Here is a 27,826-nt window from a genome sequence, read left to right as displayed (position 1 = left end):
TCAAAAATGTCTTTATATAGCTGGTTCATTTGAATCAGGAGCCCAAGAAGATTCATATATTACATTTGGCCGTGTGTCTCAAGACTTTTAATTTACAGCAGCAATTTCTCTTCGCCTCGTCCTTCTTCATAGAATTAATTTGTGGAAGGAACTAGTTGTTTGTCCCGTGCTGTTTCTCATATAATCTGGGTTTGGCTGATTGCAACCTTTACCCTTGTACAGTCATTAAACATGTTCCTCTTGTTCGGATATTGGCTGCTGTTAGATATAGAAGCTTGATTAGATTCAGGCTCACTTAAAATATATACGTATCGCACAGGTCATGCTTTGTCTTTGTGTTAGGATTGACTAGTGGGATCCCCAGGTTAATGCATTCTTCATCAACCTCTCACCTAATGTTTTTAGTACCAGCTGATAACTGGCTTAGATCCGTTCGTGCACAGGGGTTGCATAATGTAGGTTTTCTAGTTCTAGCAATCCCTTATGTATGTGGGCAGGGATTCTTTAAATATCAAATTCCCCCATCAATCATTTGGTTACCATAAAATACAGTTCATACAGTAAAGGTAAGATACATGCTTGTTGGTGCCCTCTTGCCCTTTTTTAGGCTAATTTTTAATTTAGTGGTGGCTTATCTCCATTGCGTTGGCTGATGAGGATAAATGGTGGTGGTGGTGGTGGTTTTCTCCTGTCATTGTAATTGAAGGAATTAAAAGTTGTTTTGCTATATTTCAGTTCCTCATAGTCATTCCTCTTTAGGCTGGTTTTGTGTTTTGTTTTATTTTTTTCTTTCTGGCACGACAAGAAATCTCAGGCTCACGTTCCATATTTCTCGCCCCAGACCTGAATCACTCAAGAAGCCCTGGTTTCTTTTCAGTAGAATATGGTATACTGAGCCCACAGTCTGAACACCGGGAGTGTTGCTGTTTTCAGTGGTTAGATCTAAAATATGCACTTTTAAAGGGAAAAAAATCATTATTTTATATTCATAATTTTAATTCTGATTATAAGGTTTATAGGTAAGATTTTTGGTTCTTATTTATTTTTTCCTCTTATGCTTAAAATCTTGGTTCTTAATGACATCAAGATAGTGACTTCTTGGCTTTATTATGCAGCCGTGTGGGTGAGTGCCGGCACGTGTGCACACACGTGTGCTAATAGTTTTGAAGTAGCAATACCAATGTTTTCTCTATGATACTATAAGTAAGTATAGCTTAAGGTTTTTTTGCTATTCTTTTTATTCTTTAGACATAGCACACCTGGGATAGTCCCTGGTGTGTGTTTTAAAGTCACGTCAAATAAAACGTGTATATGCACCAACTTGATATACAGGCATTTGTTTCTTATTTTGAAAGATTTTCATTTTCATTGAATTTAATTTTATAATTAGGTAAAATAACTGCATTGTTCAATGTCAAAACTATAAATCACAGGTTGTCCCTTCCACCCGTCCCTCCCTTCTTATAGAAATGATGACATTACATATCCTTTTCTGCATCATGCTTTTTCATGGGCCAGTACACCCCAGAGAGAAGCGTCCATAGCAGTAGGCAGTTCATTCAATCAGTTCCCTTTCTGAGGTTTTCCCTATCTTTTAGTACAAATAATTTTCAGTGAATGACCTTTATAGGCTATTGAGAGTTAAATAAAATGCAGTATATTAAAGGTCTGTGTTAACTATAAAGCATATACATGTATATATATGTATATAGGTTTATAGTTGGTTCGTATGAAAAATAATACAATCATTAATAAATAATAATACAAGAATAAACTCTGTTTCGCATACTCACATATGTAAACCTATATTCGCCCCACCCTGAATATAAGTGATATATGTATATATACATATTATTTTGTTATACTTACATTGTTTTAGTTCCACAGACATTTACTAAGCACTTACAATGTGCTAGAATATAAAGATAAAGAAGACACAGTCTCTAGTCAAGGTTTTATAATCTAATATAATGTGGAATAAAATGAAAAATTTTACATATTTTCTTCTCCGATGACCTTTAAGTTTCTAATCGATGAATGTTTCAGCTTATGTTGTTTTTATGTTAAATAAATTCCTGGATTTATGGGTATATACAGATTTCAGTAATTTACAATATTTTCTACTATACAGTATTTGATTACAGTGCTAATACGGGTTACCGACCATGTGATCATATCATCACGGAAGTTCATTTGTCTAACTGGGTATGTTTTCCTGAAGCCAGCATTCACGATGGCAACAGTAACAGTGGCCACAGAGCTTCCCTCAGGGGAGGGGACAGAAGAAAATTCAGCCTCGTATGAGTCCACATCAGCTCACATAATTGAAGAAACCGAATATGTGAAAACAGTATGTGGGTGATTTATTTATTATATTAGACATCATGTTAGCATGATATGATTTGTAAAAAATGAAGTCTAATACAGATCAGTGGCTTTGTTTCTCCTCCCGAGAACACATGAGGGAGAGCAACAGAGTTTGGCAAAGGACACTCTTGATGACTGAAGTTTGAACGTGTGGTTAGTATCCTCTGAGGATATGAACCTCTGCTCTTACACGTGGAGTAAACTTAAAGAATGAGCCAGGGGGTTCCGAATACCTATCAGTGCTTCATTGGTCCCCCCACTCACCATGCACTTCCTACTGTGTAGAGTTCTTCTCGGTTGTTTGACAAGTGTTGGTCCGTGTTCCCCAGTAGATGTTTATGTTTCCTGCTGAGTTCCTGTCTCTCCTTATCTTGTTCCTTCTCAGTCCAGGGTTGCCATCTCCCAATGACTACATGTTGGCACGTTCCTTCACGAGAAATGTGAAATCTTATAAGAATCCATTGATAATGGGTAACAAAACATATATTTGTATGAACTATTTCTTAGAAAGATGGAAAAATTTGAACATAGAGTTTGTAACATTCAGATTTTTTAATTTATCTTTGAGTGTCTTGCAGTTCTATAGGTCACCAACACATGGGGCTTATTTCATGCATAAATTTGTATGATCTCCACTTAGTAATTATTCTCTGGTAATTACTAAATAGTAATTATTCTCTACTAATTACTAGACAGTAATTATTTTGTAGTAATTCCTAGTGATTATTTTGTAGTGATTACTAAATAGTAATTGTTTTATAGTAATTGCTAAATAGTAAATTAGTACTAAATTACTATATAGAAAAGCAGAACTAAATAGAATTAAATGCTAATGACTAAATAGTAGTTATTTTATTGTATAATATATCTTAGATTTGACTGAATTATAAAGACCAAGTGCTCATTTTCTGCAATCTAAACAATATTGGCCTTAATGCAAGTTAGATGGATGATAGTTATTTCAATCTGAGGTTAGTATATATTTATTACTTTCTAGATAAATCAGATACACTGCGGCAGGCATAGAAGGAAAAGTAGTTAGTATTAAATGCTTTTGAAAAAAAATAAAGTATTTTTTTCTTCTAGATTCGAACTACTCTGGAAAAGATCCGAAACCAAATGTTTAAAGATGAAGGACATAGTGGCACAAAGCACACACTTGATACAACGGTAATGAATTCAAAATGCACCACCTTTATTGAGTCCTTCCCTAAATACGCATAAAGCCATATAGAAATTATTCTTTGAAGCTTTGAAGGATGAATGTTAAATATTTTATCAGTATCTAAAGACGTTAATGGACATATGTATGAAATATTTAACCACAGATATCATTAGTAGAATCAGATTGGAAGGATCAGACCTTACCTGAATATTTTAAACTGGGCTTATTTATCTAGAGTATATGGGAAGATGTCAGCCCAGCCAAAATACATGGCAGCAGACAGATGTACAAGCTTTTAGGCATACCTGGGCCACAACAATGGGCACGTAGTTAAAGCCATTAGGCTGAGTGATCAATCGATAACTTTAAAGGAAGCCCTCCTCTGTGATCAGCCTTATATTCTTAAGGTTGAGTAGTCCGTACTTAGCCTTGTCTGGATTATGCCCACTTAAACCTCATCCGATCCAAGTGCACATCAGCAATATCAGTGTTACCACTATGTAGTATGATCACAGAGAACTCCAAAGATAAGGTATGACGAATAAACATGGTCTCCTTTGTCATACTCAGTCCCCCAAACTAGCACAACCAGCTTCGATTATTTCCTATAACTATGTGTTCTGAAACTGAAGAAAAAAAAAAAGGAGGGGGCGTTAATGTTTACAAATGATGGGAAAGATCAAATATTTAGTTTTGGTTATGATGAGTTGCCTATTACTTTCAAGTGCAGGTTTCTACTGGGTGGGCTTGATATCTGATCCTGGAGCTGAGGTTAGAGGTCTGGGATAGAAGGTCCAGGCTACAGTGTCGAGATTTTGGTAGTAAGGATGGTACATAAACACCCGAAACTGGAGGAGATCACCAAGCATGTGCGTGTAGACAGAAATAAAAGAAAATCTGAGCTCTGAGTCCTGAGATTTCCAACATTTAGATGTTAGGAAGAATCATCAAAGGAGACTGAGAGAAGAGACGAGTAGATTAGGAGGAAAAAACAGGAGAGAATGGAGTCAATGAAGACAAGAAAAAGGATCTCAGGAAGAGGTGTGGGCCCGCTGTGTCAAATGATGTCCATGGGTCAAGTAACCTGAGGACCGAACATTGATCATTGGCTAGAAGAATAGGGATGTTTGGGGAACCTTGATCGAAGTGCTTCTTAGGAAAGGGGATAAACTGTGTAGCCAGTGTCTCTGCTCGGCCATCTCAAACCACAGAAGGTTAGCAGACAAAGTGAGCATCAAAATATCACCCTCTTCCCCTCGGTATCTGGGTAATATCACAGTGGAGATTTAATCACGATGATCTAGAGCTCTCCCGTTACAGAACCAAAGTCTGTATGCCCAGTGTTTTGAAATGCCAAACTCAAAACATCGGAGTAGAGAGTAAGGAGAATTTTATTGACGGAGAAGACACCAGCCGGGAAGATGGAAGACCTAGTGGTGACTCAAACCCATCCTCAGAATGGACAGAGTTCAGGCTTCTTTTATGTCGAAGGAAGGAGACAGGAGGGGCAAGAGGTGATTGATGGCCACAGCTCTCTGGGCACCAGTAGAATCCAAGGAAGATTGTGAAACTTCTTTGTTCTCAGTCTGCTGACTCTAGTTGATACCAATCAGGGTAACAAGATTCCTGCAAATCTTTGATAAACAATCATTATTTTTGTACCTACTTCCCTTATCTCCTCGAGAGAGGCACTTTCTGGTAAAGGGCCATTTCTGTACAACTCAGTCTGCAAGCAGAGTTCCTCTAACGATTAGCATGTCGATATGAAGAAGCTATTAACCCGAAGGCCATGGGAACAAAGCCTGCACGAGGTGGAGTCAAGGAGGCCACGTGGTTCACTCAGTGTGAAATGCTCCTCCAAGTGTGGCCTGCATCCAGCAGCGTCAGCAGCATCAGGGAGCTTCTTAGAAGTGTAGCTTCGAGGGCTCCACCCTGGACCTCCTGAACCAGAATCTGCATTTTAACCAGACCTATCACCAGGTGATTCATATGCACGTTCAAGTTTGAGAGGCACTGACCTATGACCTTTGTAGTTAGCTACTGCTGCCCATAATCTACCTTGTACAAGAACATTAACAAATATTCTTTATTAAATTAAAAAATAAAATAATGCCTACTCTATATATGGACAGTGAGAATATGTGCAAGGGTCTGAAGTAGAAACAACAAATCCATAACATAATTATGGTAACTATATTATTTATATGCACTGCATTCTTTTTATCTTGTATTTCTATAAATGTAGTCTGCCTATTGTACTAGAGAGGATATAGGTTATATTGTTATACAAACTGGGATTCTAACCCCGGTTTTGGCAGTTATTTTGGGTATAACCTTGAACTTGTTCGTTAAACTCTCTAATCCTCAATTTCCTCATCTGTATGATGGACATAATACCTTCCAGTGTTCTGAGTATTCAGGGAAAAGAATATATAAAACATCTGAAAGATTATCTGGCACATAATAGATGCTTACTAAATAAAAGTTGTTATATTATAGGGTCTATACCTAATTGCATAATAATGCCTCAGTCTGTCTTGAACTCATTTGGAAGAGCACGGGCTGGACAATGAGGAGGCTGTATCCTGAGCTCTCCTGCTCACTTGCTGTGTACACTGGGGCTCTGTCCCCCAGTTCTCATGTGGGAAAATGGACGTGGTTGAGTTAGATGGTCTCAGGTTTCCCTCCTACTTCCACATGTCCTTGATTCCAGGTGAGATTTGCTTTGTGCTCCAAGTGTGTTTTCAGTGAGCTAGAGTCTATGTGGGTTACACTGGCAGTAACATTCAGTTCTGACATCTCTGATTGGGACATTAGAAAGGGTGATTACATCGAAGTAGCGTTGAACATTGAATATTATGTATTGTAACTATGAGGTCTGATTATATTAGTTTGTAATGAAATGTAAGTAACCAAAATGCATTTATGTCTGTAGTTTAGATTTTTTAAAAATTGGCCTTGTAGGTATTTATTTCCTAAAAAGGACTTTAATCATATATTTAAAACTGTATGGAATATAAAAAGCATAAAAGATGTAAAGAAGCCCAGCCAGTGTGGCTCAGTGGTTGAGGGTCGACCCATGCACCAGGAGGTCACCAGTTCAATTCCCAGTCAGGGCACATGCCCAGGTTGTGGGCCAAATCCCCAGTGGGGGGCATGCAGGAGGCTGCCAATCGATGTTCTCTCTCGTCAATGTTTCTCTCTCTCTCTCTCTCTCCCTCTCCCTTCCTCTTTCTCTAAAATCAATAAAGAAAATAATCGATGTAAAGATGTACTTCTGCCTCTTTTAAATACAAGAATCTGTTCAAATTTAAGCAAACATAGAGGCCAGCTGCTTCATCTAGAAATCCCTGCCGGTATTTGAGACTCACAAGGTTTATTTGTGTGACCTGAACCTCCCCTGCCATAGGTAACACAGAGTGATGGGGGTTGTTGTCGAAGCTGGTAGAGGAAAGGCAAGGCTGGGTCTGTGATTCTCCTGTTTGTTCATTTCAGGGCGGTGGACACATTCGAAACGGCTCCGCCTCTGACATGGCCCCCTCCTCGTGCTGCAGTCTGGATCTGCTCATGGAAAGAATGAGAGGCAAAGACCTGCAGCTCTTAGACATGAGCAAAGAGAAGGAAGTGTTGAAAATGAAGGTATGGCCATGAGGAGGAATCTCTAACTTTGTATTTCGAGCCTTTGAGCTAGCAGGATAGATTCGTGGACCCGTGAGAGCCGATTTGCACACCCATCCACGGGTCCACGCATAGGCTCACGCACGTAGAGAAGCGCGTGACGTTTCATAAGTTAAATCTCACTATTTTATTTGGGAGTCTACTTTTATTATTAAGATCACACAAAAGTTCAGCCATTATAAAGTCTCAGCTGTGCAAGGTGGTGACTCTGTAGAGATCAGAGGTACGGCACGGTGCCTCTAGTTAGCACTGTGCCGGGCACTTGAAAATTTGTTAAGAGGGTCGATCTCGTGACATGATCTTACTACAATAAAATTGTTAAAGGTCTTCACACGTTTATTAAGTATTAATTACAGCATTTATAGTCAAATGTCTGATTTTTTTGTTTTATTAATCTATTGTGGGATGCTTTATATTTTCCTTTTTTATTACATATAATATATATTATAAATATATATACATTATATTGTATATACATATATGTATAGTATATATTCTATTTAATATACATATTATATGTTACACACACACATGGTCCTGCAATGACTATCTTGGTAGGTAAATCTTTGCAGCCACCCTTGATTATTTTTTTAGGTTAAATTTTTGAAAGATGCTCTGGCCGGTTTGGCTCAACGGTTAGACCATCAGCCTGTGGACCAGAGAGTCCGGATTTGGTTCCCGCTAAGGGCACGTACCCCGGTTACAGTTTGTCCCTGGCCCCCGTTGGGGTTGTATGGGTGGCAGCCACTCAACATGTCTCTCTCATGTCGATGTTTCTCTCTCTCCCTCCCTTGCTCCCTCCCACTCTATCTGATGAGAAAGATAAAAATGTCCTCGGGTGAGGATTAAAAAAAAAAATTTTTTTTTTTGAAAGATTCATGACACTTTAGCTTTATTGCCTTAATATGCCAATCTTGTCTATTTTCATCACTGCTATTTCGGGGCAATACATCTTTTAGTACTGTCGTGGACATGGAGGGCGAAATGCTTGCAAAGATGTGTATAAGCTGCTGGGCACCGTGGAAGTCTGAAGGGTGCAGTCTGTCCACGCAGGGCACTGGTGTCCCTGGAGCTCTGGTTGGGCCTGGCCAGGGCCAGTCCACCGCATGACAGCCCCACTAAATAGGGCTTCCTCATCTTACATTTTCCTCTCACAGGCTAGTGTCTTTTCTCCTGTCCATTGACACGAGGGTGCAAATGGGACAGTTCCAGCCTCTGTGTTTTTAATTGCCGTCCAATCCTCTGCCTTAAACCCTTTCGCTATAAATGTCAGAACATGCACAGTGACCTTTCTCCCCCCAGCTGGAAGCTTCCAGAGAAGCAGGAGCAGCGGCCCTGAGAGACATGGCCCAGAGATTATTTGACACGTACCAGACTCGGGCTGAAGAAGTCAGCAAGCAGCACGAGGACAGCAAACACTTCCTCCAGGTACCGAGCGGGCAGCTTGTCTGTCGGAGAACTAGCCCCAGCTGCTCATGCCCCTCTTTCTGAGTTAGACGTGAAGCGACGGGAAGGGCAGGAGGCTGCTCTGTGCCCATCTCCCTCCGGCCCCCGCTGAGTCAGCACCTGGAGGTTTCCAAGCTGCTGTTAGCTCGGAGCCCCGCAGCGCACAGGTGGCAGATGGACCGGGCCACCCTGCCTGGAAATCAGGGCTGTCCCCGGTGACCCGGGCCAGTGACTTCGCTCCTGGTGCTGCCTTTGACTAGCTGACTGAGGCTGGGTCTCTGCACCTTGCGGACCTGGATTTCCTTGTGTCTAAAATGAACACGTTGGACTAGTGAGATGGTTTCAAACTGTTTTTGATCCTAGAATATATTTCTCAGGTTGAGCAAACAGAAAACTTGTGTGTATGTGTACATATGTATTTTAAGATACATATAAAATTATGTATTTCATATTTTAATCTATAAATATATACATTAAAATATAAAAACATATGTGTGTGTGTGTATTATAGACACACATGCATTTTTTTTGGTTTCTTTTTAAATTTGAAGTATATATTCTAGGGCCAATAAAAGTTTATCTAAAGAATGTATTCTAGGACTGAAAAAGAAAAAATAGTGTGTGCACGTGTGTGTGTGTGTGTGTGTGTGTGTTCATCCATGGGAAGCTCTTTCATGCTGGGGGGGCCTGGATCTCTGCTCGCTCAGGCCCTAGGGAAACACAGTGGCGACAGTAGGAAGTCCTCTCCTAGGTGACACGACTTCATGCTACAGCCTGTGCAGGTGCAGGTTGCAAACTCACAGGCACGCAGGGTGCAGAGAAAGTGCCCGAGTGAAGTGCACAGGCTCGCGTGGGCCCCTGAGCTCTGTGAGTGGTGCCCTGCAGGGACAGGAGGGCGCCAGGCCCCTCAAAGGGGACTGTGCCTCAGCCCGGAGCTGCCGGCAGGAGTGCTCACCTGCTGTGGGCCAGGAAAGCCAGACACTTTTTAAAAACAGTACAATCTCAAATGCTATTAAACACACCCAGACACGTGAGTGTGCATGTCAGCGGTCAGCTGAAGGCGCCCACGGGTGGCCCGCAGGTGGCCAGGTGGACTGGTCTCGGCTGCCACGTGCCGGACACTGGAGAGCTGTTCTGCTTTTAGGACACTTTTGCATGAAACGTAAAACATTTTTTTCTTAAACATATAAGATTTAATTTTTGTTCTAGATAAGTTTTGTTGAGAAAAAGTCAAAAAGGTTGCTTTTCTTAAATTTTCATCTCTCTTTCTCGCCCCAGTTCAGGTAGTGTGCTCCAGTGTTACCATTGTAGGAATAGCATTTATATACTATTAATTCTCTGTTGACTTGGTGGTGGTGTGGTCCATTGGGTTTATTTGGAAGGCAACAATACAGTCAAAAATGCTAAGCAAGTGTGAATTATTATTATTATTTGGCTACTCAGAAAGTTATAGAAAATAGTATCTGTACAGTAAAACCTCGATATAAAGGACTGATTCAGGCGAGGGGGTGTCTGTTAAAGTTGAAAGTTTGTTATATAATAAAGTAGGTTTTGGAATGCATATGTTAAAAAACTGACTAGTTAATTTACCTGTTTTTACTTATGTGGACACGTTTGTGTAGTTAAAATTAATTGTGTATGAAAGTTTAATTTCACATTAGAATTTTCTACATGTGTTACTGCAATTCTAAATTTATACTGAATAGGCCTAGTAAATGCGTGCATTCACCAGTCACCGGGAGTCAACAAAGGCACACGGCGGGGGCGTGGCTTAGCGCCCGTGGGAACATTGGCGGCACCTGCAGAAAGTCACACTCGCTCGAGACAACAGAACCAATGATCACGACGGTGCCGTGTGATCACGTGCTAATCATTTGCTGAACATTGTTTCCGAGCGGTGACTCTCAGATTTAAATATGTAGGCTGTAGTTGTAGATATGTAATATTTACGTTGGCAAAATTATTACAGCGTTTTTCTCCAACACGTGGCCTATTCCTTAAAATTTGTTCAAATAACAGTGAATCATCAACAACAAAAAGTAACCTGTTAAATTAATAATAAGCAAATCTTGGTTCAAAGCATTTTAAGATTATCAGGGTGTTAATTTTCACATATGACACATGGACCAAAAATGTTGTCTGTTAAATCTGAAGTTCGTTAAATCAAGTTTCGAAAAATCAAGGGTTTACTGTGTAGGTTTAATAAATGAATGGACTGACAACTGTTTTTCCCACCAAAGGTGAACAAACTTGAAAAAGAACAGGAACTGAAACAGCAGGTTGAAAATCTAAATCAAGTTGCTGAGAAACTTGAAGAAAAGCATAATCAAATCATAGCGCTGGAGAACCTCGTGCAGAGAATGGAACAGGTAAGGGCCTGCAGAATGAAAGGGACTTCTTCCTGCAGTTAAAGAAATAACACAATAAATAAGGTAACATCACACAGCCCTGGCTGGTGTGGCTCAGCGGTTAGAGCGCCGGCCCATGGACCAGTGAGTCCAGGTTTGATTGTGCTCAAGGGCACCTACCTCTGTTGCAGTTCGTCCTGGGTCCTGGTCTGGTTGTGCTGGAGGCAACCAGTCGATGTGGCTCTATCACATGGATGTTTCTCTCTCTCTCTCTCTCTTTCTCTCTCTCTTCTCTCTCTCTCTCTCCCTCCCTCCCACTCTATCTGATAAGTAGAAAAATATCCTCAGGTGAGGAATAAAAAAAAAAAAGAGATAACATTACACAGATGTACTCTTTGCAACTCCTAGGACTTGAGGAAGTACCCAATGATGTTAGTTTCTTCCGCACACGTTCAATACGATCTGTCCTGTTAGGGACCCACCTCTCTACAGATCTGACGACATCACTGCTGTCTCTCTCCCCTTTCACTACAGGTATGGCTTAGACGGGGAGCCAGGCGAGGCTGTGAATGGAAACCAAGGAAAAGATCACCAAGTCTAGCTATTACTAGTAACAATGTAGTGGATGCATCCCTGTAGTCGTAACATTTTTATGGATTAGAGTCAACCAAGTACCCATTTTTGGCCCCCCCGCACCCACTGTAGCTTCACAAAAACCTGCAGCTGCACTAGAACAGATAGAATCCACATTCAAAAAGACATTCTATACAAATTGGAACTTTCAAAAGAGAATGTAGAGAAAGTAATACTAGAAGAAAAATGTATTAAAAGTTACATGCAGTGTTCCTTTAAGTAGCTGGCACTCCAAATATATACAAAAGACGAGCACATACATTTAATTATACATGTCTTAAAACTTAGAATTCAGACAAACCAAGATATACTCTTTTTTTTTGGTAGCAAAATAAAGTAATAAAAAATTGGCATCTCTGAAATTGACTTAGGGGTAGATAAGAATATAGGCATTGACTTCTAGTAAGTATTTTCTAGTAAATTTTTTGTTTATTATATTAATTCCCTGATTTTCCTCTGTTCTTCTCCTCAGCCTTGTTTAATTTTATGAGTCTGCCCAAGTTAATGCCATTTTTAAAACGTGACTTCAAAAGCAGCATCCCATTTCAATATTCACATTTCTCGGCAAAGGGGCTGAATACTTTTTTAATATGTCCAAATAATTTAATTTATAACACGGTGTATTGGGCCGAATTAGTAATCTGAATGAAGGTCCTATGAGGAAATCATGAAAATTAAATAAGCCCAATTAACTAAATCGAATAATAATAATAAAATACAGCTACAACTGTGTTATATGCAGGTCTCTGAACGTTATACTTAGCCAGTCACTGGGCTGGATGTCCTCAAGCAGCTGGTTTGTCCAAGTAGGACAGTCTGTAATTAAGGTGTTTTGATAAGTTGTAACATTTGGATGAATGTTCTGTAGTGTTAGCATATCTATCATGTAATACATAGTTTAACAAGCTCAGATAGCACAAAGAATGCTGCATGTAGGAAAGAAAGACAGTTCACCAAGCAACTTGACTAACCAGTTTGACCTTTACATTTAGAGTTGCAGTCACCTCAAACCCAGTGACACGGGGTCGGGTTTAGTGACCAGCTGTCAGTCCCTGAAAATTCACCAAAGAGCAGTGGAATATACTTGGTATTTCCTAGAAACCCCAGCAAATCTGTATTCAATGTGAGTTCATGTCAGAATTCTGGGATATATTGACTCGACTTTATTCCACAAATATTTGAGCACCTACCTACCGTGTGCCAGGCAGAGCTAGAGGTTAGGTATCTATTTGTGTAAAGAACAAGACATAATCTGTTTGTGGAGATTACACTGTAGTGTGGGACTCAAGGAACTTTCTAGATCTCCCTTCATTCTCCTAGGGCTCCTTAGGAATGCTGACACCCCTGCTGGAGGTAGGGGATGCACCCTAGGAAAAGGTGAAGTGGCTCAGACACTGGTAGACCGTTTTGAGAAGTGATGAGCTAGCATTTGTCTTGACATTGACCCATCGTGGCAGCTGTCTCTAGGAGCTCTGTGATAGAGGAGTGGACAAAGTGCCCCAGGGTTCAGCAAGGCCTTGCAGTGACATCCAGAATACTTGGCCAGTGACTTCTTAGAGTGTAGTCCATTGGGATGTCTGGGCGGTGGGGACAGAGTGGAAGGGCAAGGTGCAGGAGTTTTTTTGTTTTTTGTTTTGTTTTCAAAGACATTTAGTTTAAAGATACATTATTATATTTGTAAAGAAAACATGCAAATACATAGAACTTTACGAAGCAAAGCTGGGCAACAGCATTGGTGTGAGGCGATACAGCGAACGTCGGCTGTGCTGAAGGGTTTCTCTCAGGCAGAGTGTGCATCAGAATGAGGGAAGGGGGTACAGAGACTTCGGAATTAATGGGGAAAAGATGAGTTCAACGAGGAAATGAAAATTAAAAATGAACATCCACAGCAAAGGTTGATAAATTCCGCCCTGGTAGTGGGTGCCCTCTGGAGAAGGATTCATTTTCTATACACCAGTAAATAGCCATTAGTGCTGCGAGGCCTGGTAATGAACACATTACTTAAAACCTTCACCATCTGCCCCACTTTAATAGGAATACAGTGAGAACAGATTCCATACACACAGCGATAAGCCAGCAAAAACGTCCAGCCAGAGCCTTGCGATCCAGCACGGTCCCTTTCGCGAGCTGTGCAGTTTTGCAGCATCTCATTTGTTTTCTCGTGTCGCTGATTCAGCTCTATCAGAATTTCAGAGCTCAAAGGCGCGTTTGCGACCCATGGTTCCTCATCATCATTTTGTAGAGCACAGTGCAAACGGGAACTATTCCACAGTCGTCCGGTTACCAGTTTACAATCCTTTCCACTATGTCTCCATCTTCTCTGATGCCAGATAGAAATGGCATCCTTGGTTCCTACATCATTTAGATGTTAACATCTGGCCCTGGTTTACATTGGTGCTGCTCCATTCTGATCAATAGGGCAGGGAACACTTCAGCTCCCCGAGGTGTGGCTTGGGAAGAGCAGATTGCCCACTGGGTGGCGCTGTGCACTCCTTTCCCTTTCCAAAAGGCACAGTCCCTGAGACGTGATTTTCTGAGTTGTCAAAGAGGAAGCATTAACACCTCTCGCCAGGGCAGAACAGCGACATGCCTAATTGTCTGGCCTGCCTGTACCCTGGTTATAGAGATCGTTTAATCCAGAGTCAGTCCATTTACAAGAATGTTAAACAGCATTTTTCTCCCTACAAATTCAACATATATTACCAGTCATGTGTTTCTTTGTTGATCCAAGTAGTAGTACAGTAAGCTTACAAGGCATACCTGTGATCCATCCGCAATAATTTGAACACTACAAGGGCCACACCAAAACAATTCCTGTCACAAGAATGCTACACAAAAGACTTGAAAGAGTATAAATTTAAAAATAACAGCACATACGATAGGAAGTGTTTGGCACCTTCAAATTGTTATACAGTGAGGTCCTTACGTTTCAGAGAAGCCCGTAGGCTCTTCACATATATTATCTTCAGTCATCCCAGTGTTCAGTATAGGAGTATTATTCCCATCTTAGAGATGTTTGAAGAGCCAAAAGCAGGACTCATACAAATATAGAATAAATACATGTCAGATGTTTTATTCAAGTCATTAATTAATGGGGGAATCAGTAAAATGGTAAAATTGGTTTAAATAAAATATTTTGAGAAACTGGCTACTTATAGACATTTTGAAAAAATGAATATAGAATAGGATTACTAGGTTAGATACTTAGCTGGTTAATGTTCTTTCAGGGCAATTAATCCATAACCTTTGGGATTATCTTTTCAAACAGGCAGATCTATAAATTAACATTTAACTTTAAAGTTAGGGCACCAATAATAAATAATAAAAATCAAACACAGGAAAATTCTCCAAAAGAATTAAATAATCCTTGGGTTGAAATATTAAACAGCGACCCAATGTGACGTTAAAACCACATGCTGCATAGTACTTTGATGTCCAAGTTTTGATTGATTTTTATTAACAGCAATAAGGTCCAGAGAGATTAAAGCTTCGGCAAAAATTATGCAGCTACAAAGTTTCAAAACCAGGTCAGTGCACATCCAAACCATCCCGATGTTTCCTTCTACGGTCCTGCTTTGTATCTCACCCACACAGATACTGTTGCAGAGATGAATTTAAACCGCATTGTGTAAAATAAAAATCTCTGACCATAAAATAAAATAAAACAAAACACACACACAATCCTCCCAGTTTGGTTTTTTTGTTGACTTGTCTATTTTTCTTTTGGATGGAAAGAATTTGGCTTCAAAATGACATTAAGGCTTATTTTTTCTCTATGTCATTTCTCTTACATTCTAATTAGGAAGTGACTTTCATTTGTGACCTTGATCCTTCACATGCATTTACTGGTTTCTCCTTCCCGACAGATGCCACGTAAGCAGGTAGATATCAGGTAAAGCGCTATAGTGTTGGGTACCAACGAGAAGCACCTGTGTTGGGAGAGCCTGTGCCCAGAGAGATGAGCAGGGTTTGCATTCGGGGTGGGCTGGAGAGACCCAGGAGTGTTACTGAGCAGGCTCTGTGTCAGCAGATCACAGGAGGAAGGGGGCAGAAGCTCTGAGGACAGGTAAGGACCGTGAAGACAGCCAGTGAAGACAACGTGACCTTGAGCTACGTCAACACCACACAGGAGAAAGCCTGCCCAGGCTTCACTGTGGTGGGTTGTAACAGCTCCATGCAGAATGATCTCTCTAGCTCAAGACATATTCCTATTATTGCAAGAAGCATCTTTTGTGTGACCAGTTTACAAGAATGCCTTACCACATGCACACATATTGACAGAGAGACAGAGAAATAAGCAAATATTGTTATCTTATTTTCTCCTAGGAAAAAAGAACACTGCTAGAAAGAAAACTGTCTTTGGAAAACAAGCTGCTGCAACTCAAACCCAACACTACACGTGCTAAAAGGTTTGCTAATCTACCTCCTAAGTACCAGCAGTTCCTGGTGTCTTTTCTCTCCATGGAGCCATTGGCCAGTGGGCAGAAGGCCACTCCCCTAAGGAATGGGGAGGCCTGTGAGTGCAGGAGAGGGGAGAATTCCCAGCATGAACAGCTGCGTGCCTCCCCTCCCCCACCCCCTGGGGAATGGAGGAGGGGCGGAGTCTACTGAGGTTACAGGGAAACTAGAGGGAAGGTTAATCCTTCTGAAGATTGAGTGAGCCCGTCCCGTGTCCTGTACCCTTGGTGATAAAGGGGACAATGTAGAGGTCTTCACTCCCCCTTTGCTTCTGATTTTTTTTTTTTTTTTATCCTCACCCGAGGATATTTTTCCATTTTTTGTACAGATAGAGTGAGGGAGAGAGAGGAAGGGAGAGAGAGAGAGAGAAACATCGACGTGAAGGGACACATCGAGTAGCTGCCACCCGCACGACCAACCAGGGCTGGGGACAAACTGCAACCGAGGTACGTGCCCTTAGCGGGAACTGAACCCGGGTCTCTCCGGACCGCAGGCCGACGCTCTACCCGCAGAGCCAAACTAGCCAGGGCTGTTTTTTTTTATCCTCATCCGAGGACATTTTTCCATTTTTTGTTCAGATTGAGTGGGAGGGAGAGAGAGAGAGAGAAACATCGATGTGAAAGGGACACATCGAGTGGCTGCCACCCGCACGGCCCAAGCAGGGCTGGGGACAAACTGCAACCGAGGTACGTGCCCTTAGCGGGAACCGAACCCGGGTCTCTCCGGACCGCAGGCCGACGCTCTAACCGCTGAGCCAAACCGGCCAGGGTTGCTTCTGATTTTTCTGTTAATGGGTCTCTGCCGCAGCAGGCATTAAATTTCCCAGCCACAAGTGGAATTGTAAGGTAGGTTTGTGGTGTTCCCCAACTTTGTAGGGAGTGACAAATATACTGTGAAAGCTTCCTTAGTTCTCGGGATGTCCTTTAAAATACTGATAATTCACCAGCAGTCACAGCCCTCAGTGTGCTCCGGGGTGGGAGTGGATTTATGGCTATCACCACAACTGGGTTACCACTCAGCTGCTGCTAGACCACTTCTTTGGAATATCGTGTTATAACTCACTTCAGAAGAAATTTCCTGAAGTTTTCCCTTCACCTTCTTTTCTAATCTAAGCTACCACACCCTTGATATGTTATGATACTGTGTTCAAAGGAAAATGTTTCAAGATCTTAGTCCATCTATCTGGGGAATGTGCAAATTCTTATTCTCATGCATTCCATACTGTATGCTCCAACAGCCCTCTCTTGGTCTCTGATTCCCTCCCCCCCCATTTTCTTTTCCTTTCTTATCACCTCTCTCTCCTCATCTCTCATACTGTCTGGTTCACATTCATTTTGACCACATATCCCCAAACCAGAACTGTGCTGACCTTGGTGGTTGCACGCGTCTATCAGAACACGCTGGGATGGAGCCCAGTCATTGTTTTCCCACATTCTTCCCTGTGAACAAGCGCAAAGCCCAGGTGGACTGTCAAGAGAGTTTCGTATCTGCACATCTCTGTAGAGAAGGAAGGAAATACTGGGGCAGACATCCATCGGTCTTTAGGACTACTTACATGTGCTTATAACTTTTGTTTGTTCGTTAATCCTCACCCGAGGGTATTTTTTCCATTGAACCTGCAACCTGGGTACTTGCCCTTGACCTGGAATCAAACCTGAGACCCTTTGGTCCGGGGGATGACGCTCTAATCACGGAGCCACTCCAGCCAGGGCAACTTAAAACTTAATCCTAAGAAAATCTTTGGCTTATGTTATTTTTTTTTTAAAAGAGACAGCTTTCCATGTTGTAGAACTCCTGGCTGGGACAGTGAGCCTTCCCATTAAGAGTCCAGAGAGTCTGAGTTTGATTTTCTTTCTTTTAAAGATGATTTTTTTTTATTGATAATAGGGTTTTTGTCTGTCTTTGAGCCAAAAAATGTAACCATTTTAAAAATGAAACCGACCTATTCTTTCAGTTCTATTATATATGAGCAGCGGTTATAAAGACTTCTCAGAAAGGTTTTAAAGATGATTTAGAAATGTCCTGAGGGAAATGGATGTTTTGTGTTTATAGAATGGTGTTTGAACATCCAGGCTTTGACCATTTTCATAGATTTGTAAGTATCACAAATATTCATTTTATTGCTTTTTCTGAGCGATGTGTAGAGGCATTCACTTTGCTAAGGGCTAGAAAATGAAAGCAGTATAAATCAGACTCTTTTTGGTTAAAGCAGTAAAACTTGGTTAAGCCACCACAAATAAAGGTGATTTCCGTTCGGTTAAGATTGGAGAGATGTGGCCCAAAAGAACATGCATCTCTGGGAACATGGGCGGCCACCCTTCGGCACCTGGCGTGGTTTTTAGAAACCAGATTGCTTTGTGCTGCCCTCAGGTGTGAGCGTCCGGCTCCGCCCTCGTTCTTCCTGTTTGGTTCCTTACCGTTCCCCGCGGTTTCCACCAGCTGGTTCGTATTCTCCGCCTTTTCCTTTCCAATTCCAGAGGAAAGAGACTGATGGGCCTAACACTCCTTCCTGGGTGGGGCAGAATCTCAAGCCCCACTGGATCAGAAGATGCACTTTATCAAGATCCCTGATGATTTAATAAGGTCCTCCAATGCATATCAAGTTTGAGAAGCAATTTTTAGTACATGATATGAGACAAAATGGAGACTTTTTTTCCCTCCGATGAGGATGTGTGCAGTGTCACAGGGATTTCCATGACCTTTGTAATATTTGAAGAGGCTATGGAAATTGGAATTGCGATGGCATTGGATGTTGCCTACTAATCTTAAAACCTTAGTAAGTGAACGCAATATTCATATTGTTTTATAAAAGAGCTCATTTTCCAAAAGTACATTCATTTTACCCCTTAAGTCTGTAATACAATCTTGTAACGCAGAAGAGGTAGGAGTTATTGTGTCTGTTGTACTGAGGCTTACAAAGGCGTGTCACTGCAAACACAAGGCTCCCAAGTGTGGTGGTCTTGCCACAATGCACATTGCCTCACAACTCAGATAATGTTGGCAAGAAGAGAAATATTCAAAAGCTGTATAATCAATTTCAGTTACCTAAATAGCTTTAGGAAAGGATGATAATCTAAAATCACACTTCACCCACCTTCTTCACAATGGTTGATGTAGACTCAAAGTATTAGCTGGACTTTAATTTCCTCCTTTTATTTTTTATCCTGGACCTACTTACAGGTAGCAGAATTACCAAAAGTAAGAAGCCAAAATAATAAAAAGACAAACCCAGACAATCCGCAACGTACGCTACCTCTGTATCACTGGATATCGGTTTCTGATATATGTAAAGTCTCCATTCCTGGCAACGTGTTCTAACCCTGCTGCCCCCTCTAATTATCTGTGCATTTGGATGGGTGCTAGGCCTGTGGGTGCTCATAGGCAAGACAGGGTCGATATGCAAGCGCTTCACCTGGCTCAATACAATTTGGCTCAACCACCTGCTGGCGGGAGGAGAGCCACAGGTGGCCAGAAAGGCGCTTTGGACATGAATTGATATTCTTACTCCAGTTCACATCTGAGCTAACTAGAGGCTGCTTTATGGCTGTTTATCTCCCGTGTGTCTGTGTCAGGGGCCCCGACTGTCTTAGTTTACGATGCCCAGTAGCAGGGCAGCGAGTGAGGAGAACCTGGCGGCACAGCTGTAAGAAAATGAAACAAACCCCAGCTGTATCAGCGACTCCTCTACTCCCTTTTCCCTTTGCATTTCCAGCGTCCAGGGTCTTCAGATGGAGATTTCCCTGCTCCAGGAGCAGATCTCTCACCTGCAGCTCGTGATCCACTCCCAGCAGCAGAACCTGCGCAGAGTCATCCAGGAGGTCAGGTGAATCGAGCAGGTTTCTCGGGTGGATGTTTACAACGAGGAGACCCAGTACAAGCGCCTGGCCTGGGCTTTCCGAGCAGGGGATTCTTCTCCCCAGGGACAGGTCCTTTCTATTCCCGTGCACAGGGCTGTTTCCATGCTCCCTGTCTGCGTGCCGGCACACGGAGTGGTCTCAGCGAAGATATCAGGGAAATTGTATTTAACTGCTCTTCAGAGGAGCGATTTTCAACCTTTCTCATCTCATGGCACACAGAAACTAATTACTAAAATTCTGTAGCGCACTAAAAAATACATTATATTTTTTGCCGATCTGACACAAAAAAATAGTATAATTTTGATTCATTCACACTGGATGGCCATTGTGTTGGCTGTTGTCTTTTTTCTTTTTTTTTTTGACAATCTTTTTTGACAGTCTAAGGGAAAAGAGGCCAGTGCCCCAGACTAAACAGTCAGGTATTGCATGTTTAAAAAGGCTTGTGGCGCACTGGTTGAAAATTGCTGCTTTAGATGTTTCAGTGATTTTTTTTAAATGTGTCCTGAGCAAGATAATGTACACTGTTCTTTAGAAGACTTTGTAGATTTGGAGACTCCGCCTTTTTTTTCCTGAGGAAGGGACAATTGATCAGTTTTATATAAACTTACTTAGGAGTGTTAGGACGGGGGGTCCTCCGGCCCTTCTTCTCTGGGAACATCCTGGCAAGGGAAAGAGAAGAGGTCACTGTAGTAGCAGCTGCCGGATGGATGGTGGATGGAATACTCAAACATTTACTTCAAGACAGGTATTGATTTGGTTTTGGGGGATCTGCTTTAGACTTAAAATCAAATCTTCATTTATTTTTTATTTTTTACTATGTGATATTTGTTTCTTCTAAAAAGGAGTCTTTCTAAATAACTCAGATACCTTCCTGACATACATGTAACATTGTACCGGCTTGGCTAGGACCTCGCCAAGAGAAATGGCTTGTGGCACTCCAGAGCCTGAAAGGACCTGGGGGTAGCCCACGTTCCCATTTTATAGATGGGAACACTGAGAGCCCGCTGTAGTTCAGAGAGAGCTCTGGAAGTGGCAGGGTTGGCCTTAGAATCCACGCGTTTCCTCTCTTCCTGCACTGTTCTGAACTTCATCCACCTCCCCAGCTCCACGCTGCCTCTTGGCTGATGCTTTTTTCCGAAAGCAAAGCAGGATCACTTATCATGTGGCCGGTTGACCAGCTCTCCGCCCGGTGGCTTCCCCACGCCAGACAGCGCCCTGCATCATGTCCATCGGCCTGTGCATCCGCAGGATGAAGACTTCATGTAGCGGAGACCTAAAAGGATGGCCAAGGTGGCTTTCCACAGATGCACTCCTGCTGAATTTGGTTTTCCCCAAAGATGAGACTGTTGAACGGCGCCGTGCCCCCAGGCGCCAATTTGTCTGCTGTTTGCATTGGCCTGCTCAGCCGCCTGGTGCTTTGGGGTTTAACTTTCTTCTTGGATGAACGTCATGTGACCACAGAAACCTGAACACTTTCTGACTTCCATAACTATTCCCTGTTGTCTGACAAGCTTTTTCCATTTTGTGTTTCCTAATTCTTAGATGGAAGGATTAAAAAATAATTTAAAAGAACAAGATAAAAAAATTGAAGATCTGAAAGAAAAAGTTAACATACTTGAAGCCCAGGTAAGGAGAGAATCTGTTGTATATTTCAGCATGAACGTGACCATGTGTGTGCTTGTGCGTGCTGATGTGCGTGTGTGACGCTGATTACCTCGTAGGTGAATAGGTGTGAGTGTGTGTGTGTGCTCGTGCGTGATGATGTGCCTGTGTGACACTGTCAGATTACGTCTGAAGGTGAATGGGGTGTGAGTGTGTGTTTATATGCACGTCTGAGTGTGTGTATCAGTGTCCTTTTGTGAGTGTGTGTGTGCGCATCTTCTATGCATAAGAAATGATAGTTTTGGGGAGTGGTGCTCTTAATCATGATTAAAGTATCAAGTATTAAACATTGTATGGTATTGTTACAGTATTAACATTACCTATTAATAAATAATTGTTCGAAGTCCCTGCACATGTTCCAGAACTCCTGCTACATTGGGAGGCGGGTGATACGCACTAGAACTAGCAGCTGGGCCATGGCCAGCTCCAGCCGATAGCCTGATTGCTGGCTTCATTCTTCTCAGCACGGAGGTGTCCGTCCCCGTCTTCCTCTGCCTTTGTCCACATCCACGTGGCTTCCAAGCTGTGTCTCAGGAAGCCTCCTCAAAAGCCTCTTATAATTTTCTCATCGCTCAGTGTTTTAAAAGTTAGCATAGGACTTTTTAATTTACTGTACTGAGACGTGTTTTTACGAGCCCACTATCCCCCCTTCACTAGGGAACCCTGTGTGTCCTTCAGCTGGGTGCCCCGCCTCACAGGAAGTGCCCTGAAGCCCCCACTGGGGTCGGGGTACCAGAGGACCCCACAGCTGCCTCGGCTCGACTTCCTGCTCAGGGCCACCCTTCTGTCTTGCCAAATGGCCAGTCACTGACTGCCCAGACCTGGCCCCTTTCCCACTTCAGCCCGCATTTTGACTTCCTGCCTGCGGGCCGGGCCTGGCCCGTGGATACAGAGGCTCCGACCCACTGCGAACCAGGACGGGCCAGAGAGGGGCTGGGTGATGGCACCCCCAGCCACTGCCACTCGTCCTCCCTCCACATGTCCTCTCTGCTTTCCCCAACAGAAGGGGAAAAGTAAGACAGAAAGAGGTTGTCAGTATTTTTAAATCTTAAAATTTCTAACCATTGCCCTGTGCTGCTGTTTCCACCTCCCAGAGGATCCCTGGTCTTCATTCGGGGGGCGGGGAGGGGGGCTCTTCAAGGCCCAGGCTTGCCTTAGACTCTCACCTTCAGGGTACAGGGACCGTCCGTTTGAGAAATACAGTGCTCACAGCTCTGACAGCTAAGTGCTCGGTGGTCGTGGAGTCATTGGCTCAAAACTAGTGTCCACTCAAGTGTCCGCGAGCGCTGGCCACTGCACATCGGGGGGCCTCAGGTGACGTGACTGTGCCCCTTAGAGCCTCCTCCTTCTGAGAGGCGTCTTTAAAGGCATTTCCTTACAGATTTTCTTACGTAGTGGCCTTTTGGCAAATGTTACTTGATGAAATATATTTTTTATATAATTTTTACATGGCTAACATTCATTTATTCAAATTTGGAAATATGGATAAGCAAATATAATTTAAAAAATCATGCAAACACCGTCGGTGGGCAATCACTCAGCATGATTGATAACCAACTGCCTTTAAGTCTTAAAAATCTCTGTGAGGCACGGAGCTGAGTTCTTTACATATTTGTATCTCATTTCAGAACCTGTGAAGAACAGGTTATAATTGTATCTATTACACAGATGAAGAAATTAGGCACAGAGAGATTAAGTAACTGAATAAGGTCACACAGCTAGTGAGTGGGTAATTTCAGATTTATCAGTGACTCTCCACCAGCTACATTCTGTGCCCTGGTAGAGGGACAGGGACAGCAAGCTGACTGCCAAGGAGTGAGGTGGGGTTAATCAGAAGCATGAAGCATGTGGCTGATAAATGTGCTAGTTATGTGATCTCTGCATGTTTTTGTTTGTTTTGTTTTTTCAACTTTAGAACAAAGAACTAAAAACCAAGGTTGCACGTTGGGCTGAAACTCCTAGGACAATGGTCTCGAAGGCCGTCGCTACAAGGTGAAGTGTCTCTTCCCCTACCCCCAGCTGCCTTCACGACCTCCCTTGAGCATTCATGAATGTTGGCATTCATCCCACGGGAGAAAGAGTCCTATGTATTAATACTTATGTAACCATTTGTTTATTGTCTGTTTCCCTGTTCTTCGAGACTAGGAACAGTGTTCATCTGATTCACCACAGAATCCTCAGAGAGATTCAGTGAATACCTACTGAATAAATGAATTAATACGTTTAGGTATCTTTTCCCTCTTCTTTGATATAAAACAAGGCCAATCTGGGCCTCCATACTTTCTCCGAACAAAAGAGATCAGCTCTACTGTCCTTGTCCCCCACCACTACCATGTTCTGTGCCTTCGATGAGCATTTTAATCATACATTGCTTATATGTATTTAAATGTCCACATGTCCACGTCTGTACCCCAAAGCAAAGAGATTGTAAATGTTAAGAGGGCAGGAATTGTTCCTTGTATTTCACTTTATTTCCTCCATTTCAATAACTTCCTAATAACTACCTTGACCAAATCAAGCAACAATAATGACCGTCAAAGTCACTTTCTGGTATTAACAGAATCCAGAGGGACAAGTTGTTAAAAAAGACAACTCTCATTTTCATAATACTTTATGAAATCGTTACTTAAAAGAAAACATAGTCTGTAATTACATGAATGATTTGAAAAGTCTCAGCAGCTTTTGAATGTCCCGGTCTAGTCCCTCGAGGGACGGGAATGGCACTGTGATCAGCGTCAGGCTAGGGATTCAGGCCAACGCCTCTCCCTGTGCAGAACTCCCTGCAGCCCGCTTCCCTCAGCGAATCACATGCAGTTACAGCCCAGAGAGGAAACCAATATGAACCGTCTTCCAAACTCCTCGGGCCCCCAGCTGCCATGTTCCCAGCTCCTTGGCCTCGACCTTGGCGACTTCTCATAAGGAAGAGAAAGCAGCCCCAGCGGTATCAGATGGGGCAGTGAAATGCCCGCCCTTCAGAAGCAATGAGAGTAGTCACTTCGGGGGGGAAGGGTGAAGAACTTAGAATAAAAAGGGGAACATGACTTTCCGAGGGAGGAGAGGATGGTCAATTTTTTGCTCCCTTGTCAGTATCGACGTAAGAAACCTCCAAACCTGCAGAGAATGTTTATGAGTTTATTTGAGCCAAACTGATGACCGTTGCCGGGGAGCAAAATCTCGATGGATTAGGAGAATGCTCTGGAGAATGGCAGTGTCGCCTGTTTTTATACATCAGACTCAAAGGAGATGTAAGGGGTTACATGAAACTCACTGGTGGCAGATGAGGGAGGTGGGAGAAGCAAAGCACGAAATCTCTGAGACTGAGGGAAGAATAAACGGAGACGAACCCTCTTCCATCGGAGGGTACCGGAGAGTTCGCTGACATCCGCAGCCGAGAGGCTGGTCCGGGGCAGAACCAGAGAACAACGAGCGACTCCTCGTCAGGTGCTCTGGTGGGAGAGTGTGCCGAGGGGCCTGGAAAATTATTCTGATGGTCCAAGGGTTTGTTTTTGTAGATGTAGAAAGAGTAGACAGGCTCAATTAGGTAAAGACTGACCTTTGTCAGGGAAGACACCAGCCGAGGACATGACTAACCCCCACGATTTGCTTCTAGTTAAGATTTCATTTCCGATCAACCCATGTGGTTACGTCAGGTCTCTGAGTTTGTAAGGCCTCCAGGCAGACCTCCCCTGAGCTTGTCAGGTTTCCTGGGTGGCCCCCTCCCCACCCACACTGGATAGCATTCCCCAGGGGTGGTGCGGCCTGTGGCCAGCGTCCAGCGCTCTGACCCTGGAGGAACGGAGCAGCCAGAAGGGGGCTGTCTCCTCGTCCGAACTCCTGCGGCCCCGAGTGTGCAGGAACAGAGGGACGTGTTGGAGGGAACGACGTCTACGGCCAATTATACAGCAGCTGCAGCTAATTAATAGCTCAAGCTCCGTTCGTTTTAAAGATTTATTTCCTTCCTACGACATGAGAAAGGTCAGATAGGAACATTTCCTCATTGAGACTGGGAAACCGGACTGACTATGCTGTTTTATGATTTGTTATAGAAATTGCAGTGTTAATGATATGATGTGATGCAGGCTTTCTGGGGGTTCAGAAACCCAAGCGAGGGCTCTTGGCTGCACGCAGGAAAGAATTCAGATTGGAGCCAGCATGGAATTTAAAGGGAAAGTGTATTAGTGAAGCAGTGGAACGGAGAGAAGGCTACTCCGTGGGCAGAGCAGCCCCTCCCTGTGGGATTCACTTCTTTTATAGAGGCTCATTTAATGGAGGGGTAGAACATTAGTAAGGGGGAGGAATGTTCAGGAATATTCTAGAAGGGCTTCATTGGCCATGTTGTGTTCTACATTGCGTCTCTGTTCCCCATCATGGCAGCCTGGAGTGTGTCGTTTAGAATGCTAAGGCGATGCAATGAATATGTAATGAAGCTAGAGGTTACTGCAAGGCAAATCAGCATTGGATAGAGCTGGTTTTCTGCCCATTCTCAGCCATAAATACATGGTCTTACTATTTCCGTGATAGTTCTTGTGTCCCTTATCAGTTACAGCTGCTTCACCCCACACCCCATCTCAATGGTAGGTATCATGTTTGTAAAACAAAATATGGTTAATTGGCTCCTTTGAGAATGTAAGTGGTAGTATAGTTTGCTAAGTCCGGATACACCCCCAGACAATGGGATTACAACTCTAGGGAGAGATTGAGAATAAAAGTAGCCATTAAGGCAAAGGAAGCACATTTAAAAATTAATCTAGGCGAATCTTTTAAATCACCCATAAAATATATTTCCATGCTACCTTGCAGTAACTACCAAAAATCAACTTTTTTCCCTCCTCGAGCATAGGAACATAGAGATGCTTCTTGGGTTGACCACTAGAAGAAGTGGAGATTAGGGGTCGCTAGACAATGACAACAACACACATGTACACAGAGTGTGCATGTACACACAGTGAGGAGAGGTCAGGCTTTGAGAACCCACAGATGTGAAATGTCCTGAGGGAACGGGGGTACGGTGTCTCCCATCTCCAGGGCACTCTTCACTGAATGGAGTGACAGACACATGCTCTACCTCTCATGTCCCCCCACGCTTCCACTCTTGTCCCAGTAAACCCTGTGAATGTGTGTACGCTTTGCTTCCACAAGGTGAGTCTCCCTGTCCCATGGAGAATTGCAATCCATCAATTAACCGCCTCTCTCAGATTAAAGCAATTACTTCTGACGTGGTGGTGGAGGGTCGTGGAGACAGTAATGGTGGAGCGACAGCATTTATATGATTACAGGTTAATGTGCTTGATCTTGATGACTGTGTGGTCTTTTCCACAGTGAACTGAAGACGGAAGCCTCGACCCCCTATGTGATGCTGGTTAGGCTACGGAGATGAGCTGGCTGGCTGAAGATCTGAATGCCAAAGACCCCTTTGTGGATCTTATGAATTCCTTGAGACACAGGCTAAACTTCATGTTAAAATGGCTCAATGCCAGTATTTAATGGAAATCATCATACATCTACAGCTTTGCAAGAAGATGACATTCCAGAAAATCAAACAAACATATGTCTGAAGGAAGGAACTCTTTCTTCAAAACTTCATGGGTAAAGAAACCAGGAGCTTCCCCACGATGGAATATGTATTCTGCTTTAAAGTTTTAAAAAACCTGAACCTTTTTTGCAGGTTTCTGCTGAAGGGAGTGATTTAAGGTTGTCAACTTTGACCTTTGATAGTGGTTTTTATTTACATGAGTAGAAGAAAGAGTGTATATGTGTATGAATAAATGTTATAAAGTTGACTATTGAATAACAAAAAATAACTTACCATGTTATAAGTTAATCTTCTGGCCCATTGTTAGTGGGACAGTATTCTCGACTGAATTATGGGCAGAAGATCCTTTTTTGGGGAATTCTCCCACACACGCAACCCTCCCAGACGGAACCGGGTGGAGCTCGTGACTGCGCCGAGTCAAGCACACTCCACCCCACGGGCCGGCGGACCCACGGACCCCAGGAAGCAGGACGCTCTTTGACTAAGGGACTGATGGGAGCCCCTCATCATCCCGAAGGGTGAACTACTTTAAGCCTCTTGATCATCTCCTCTACTGCAGAACTAGAAACATTTTCTCAGGTGTTGGGGCCCGGGCACCTGGCCTGTTGTTATAGAGGCCGGGGTTCAGGGCCTGACCGCGGAACTGGGTGCGCAGGCGCAGATCACGTTACTGTTATCT

The 27,826-nt window shown here is 42.9% G+C and overlaps 1 protein-coding gene across 1 annotated transcript; it reads left to right on the top strand.

Moving 5' to 3' along the window:
• Positions 1 to 2,233: 2,233 nt before the first annotated feature.
• On the top strand, positions 2,234 to 27,356 carry CCDC68 (coiled-coil domain containing 68). The gene is made up of 10 exons (XM_036245621.1): positions 2,234 to 2,350; positions 3,454 to 3,537; positions 7,028 to 7,171; positions 8,513 to 8,638; positions 10,897 to 11,025; positions 15,964 to 16,046; positions 19,808 to 19,913; positions 21,495 to 21,578; positions 23,530 to 23,606; positions 26,934 to 27,356. Exons 1-10 carry the CDS (start codon positions 2,234 to 2,236, stop codon positions 26,989 to 26,991), a joined length of 1,008 nt encoding a protein of 335 aa, XP_036101514.1. The 3' UTR covers positions 26,992 to 27,356.
• Positions 27,357 to 27,826: the final 470 nt, after the last annotated feature.

The sequence above is a fragment of the Molossus molossus genome, unplaced genomic scaffold (assembly GCF_014108415.1).
Source record: "Molossus molossus isolate mMolMol1 unplaced genomic scaffold, mMolMol1.p scaffold_m16_p_6, whole genome shotgun sequence".
Taxonomy (NCBI): Eukaryota; Metazoa; Chordata; class Mammalia; order Chiroptera; family Molossidae; genus Molossus; species Molossus molossus.
The sequence above is the reverse complement of the archived record's forward strand: the minus strand, read 5'-3'. Positions and strand labels throughout refer to the sequence as shown.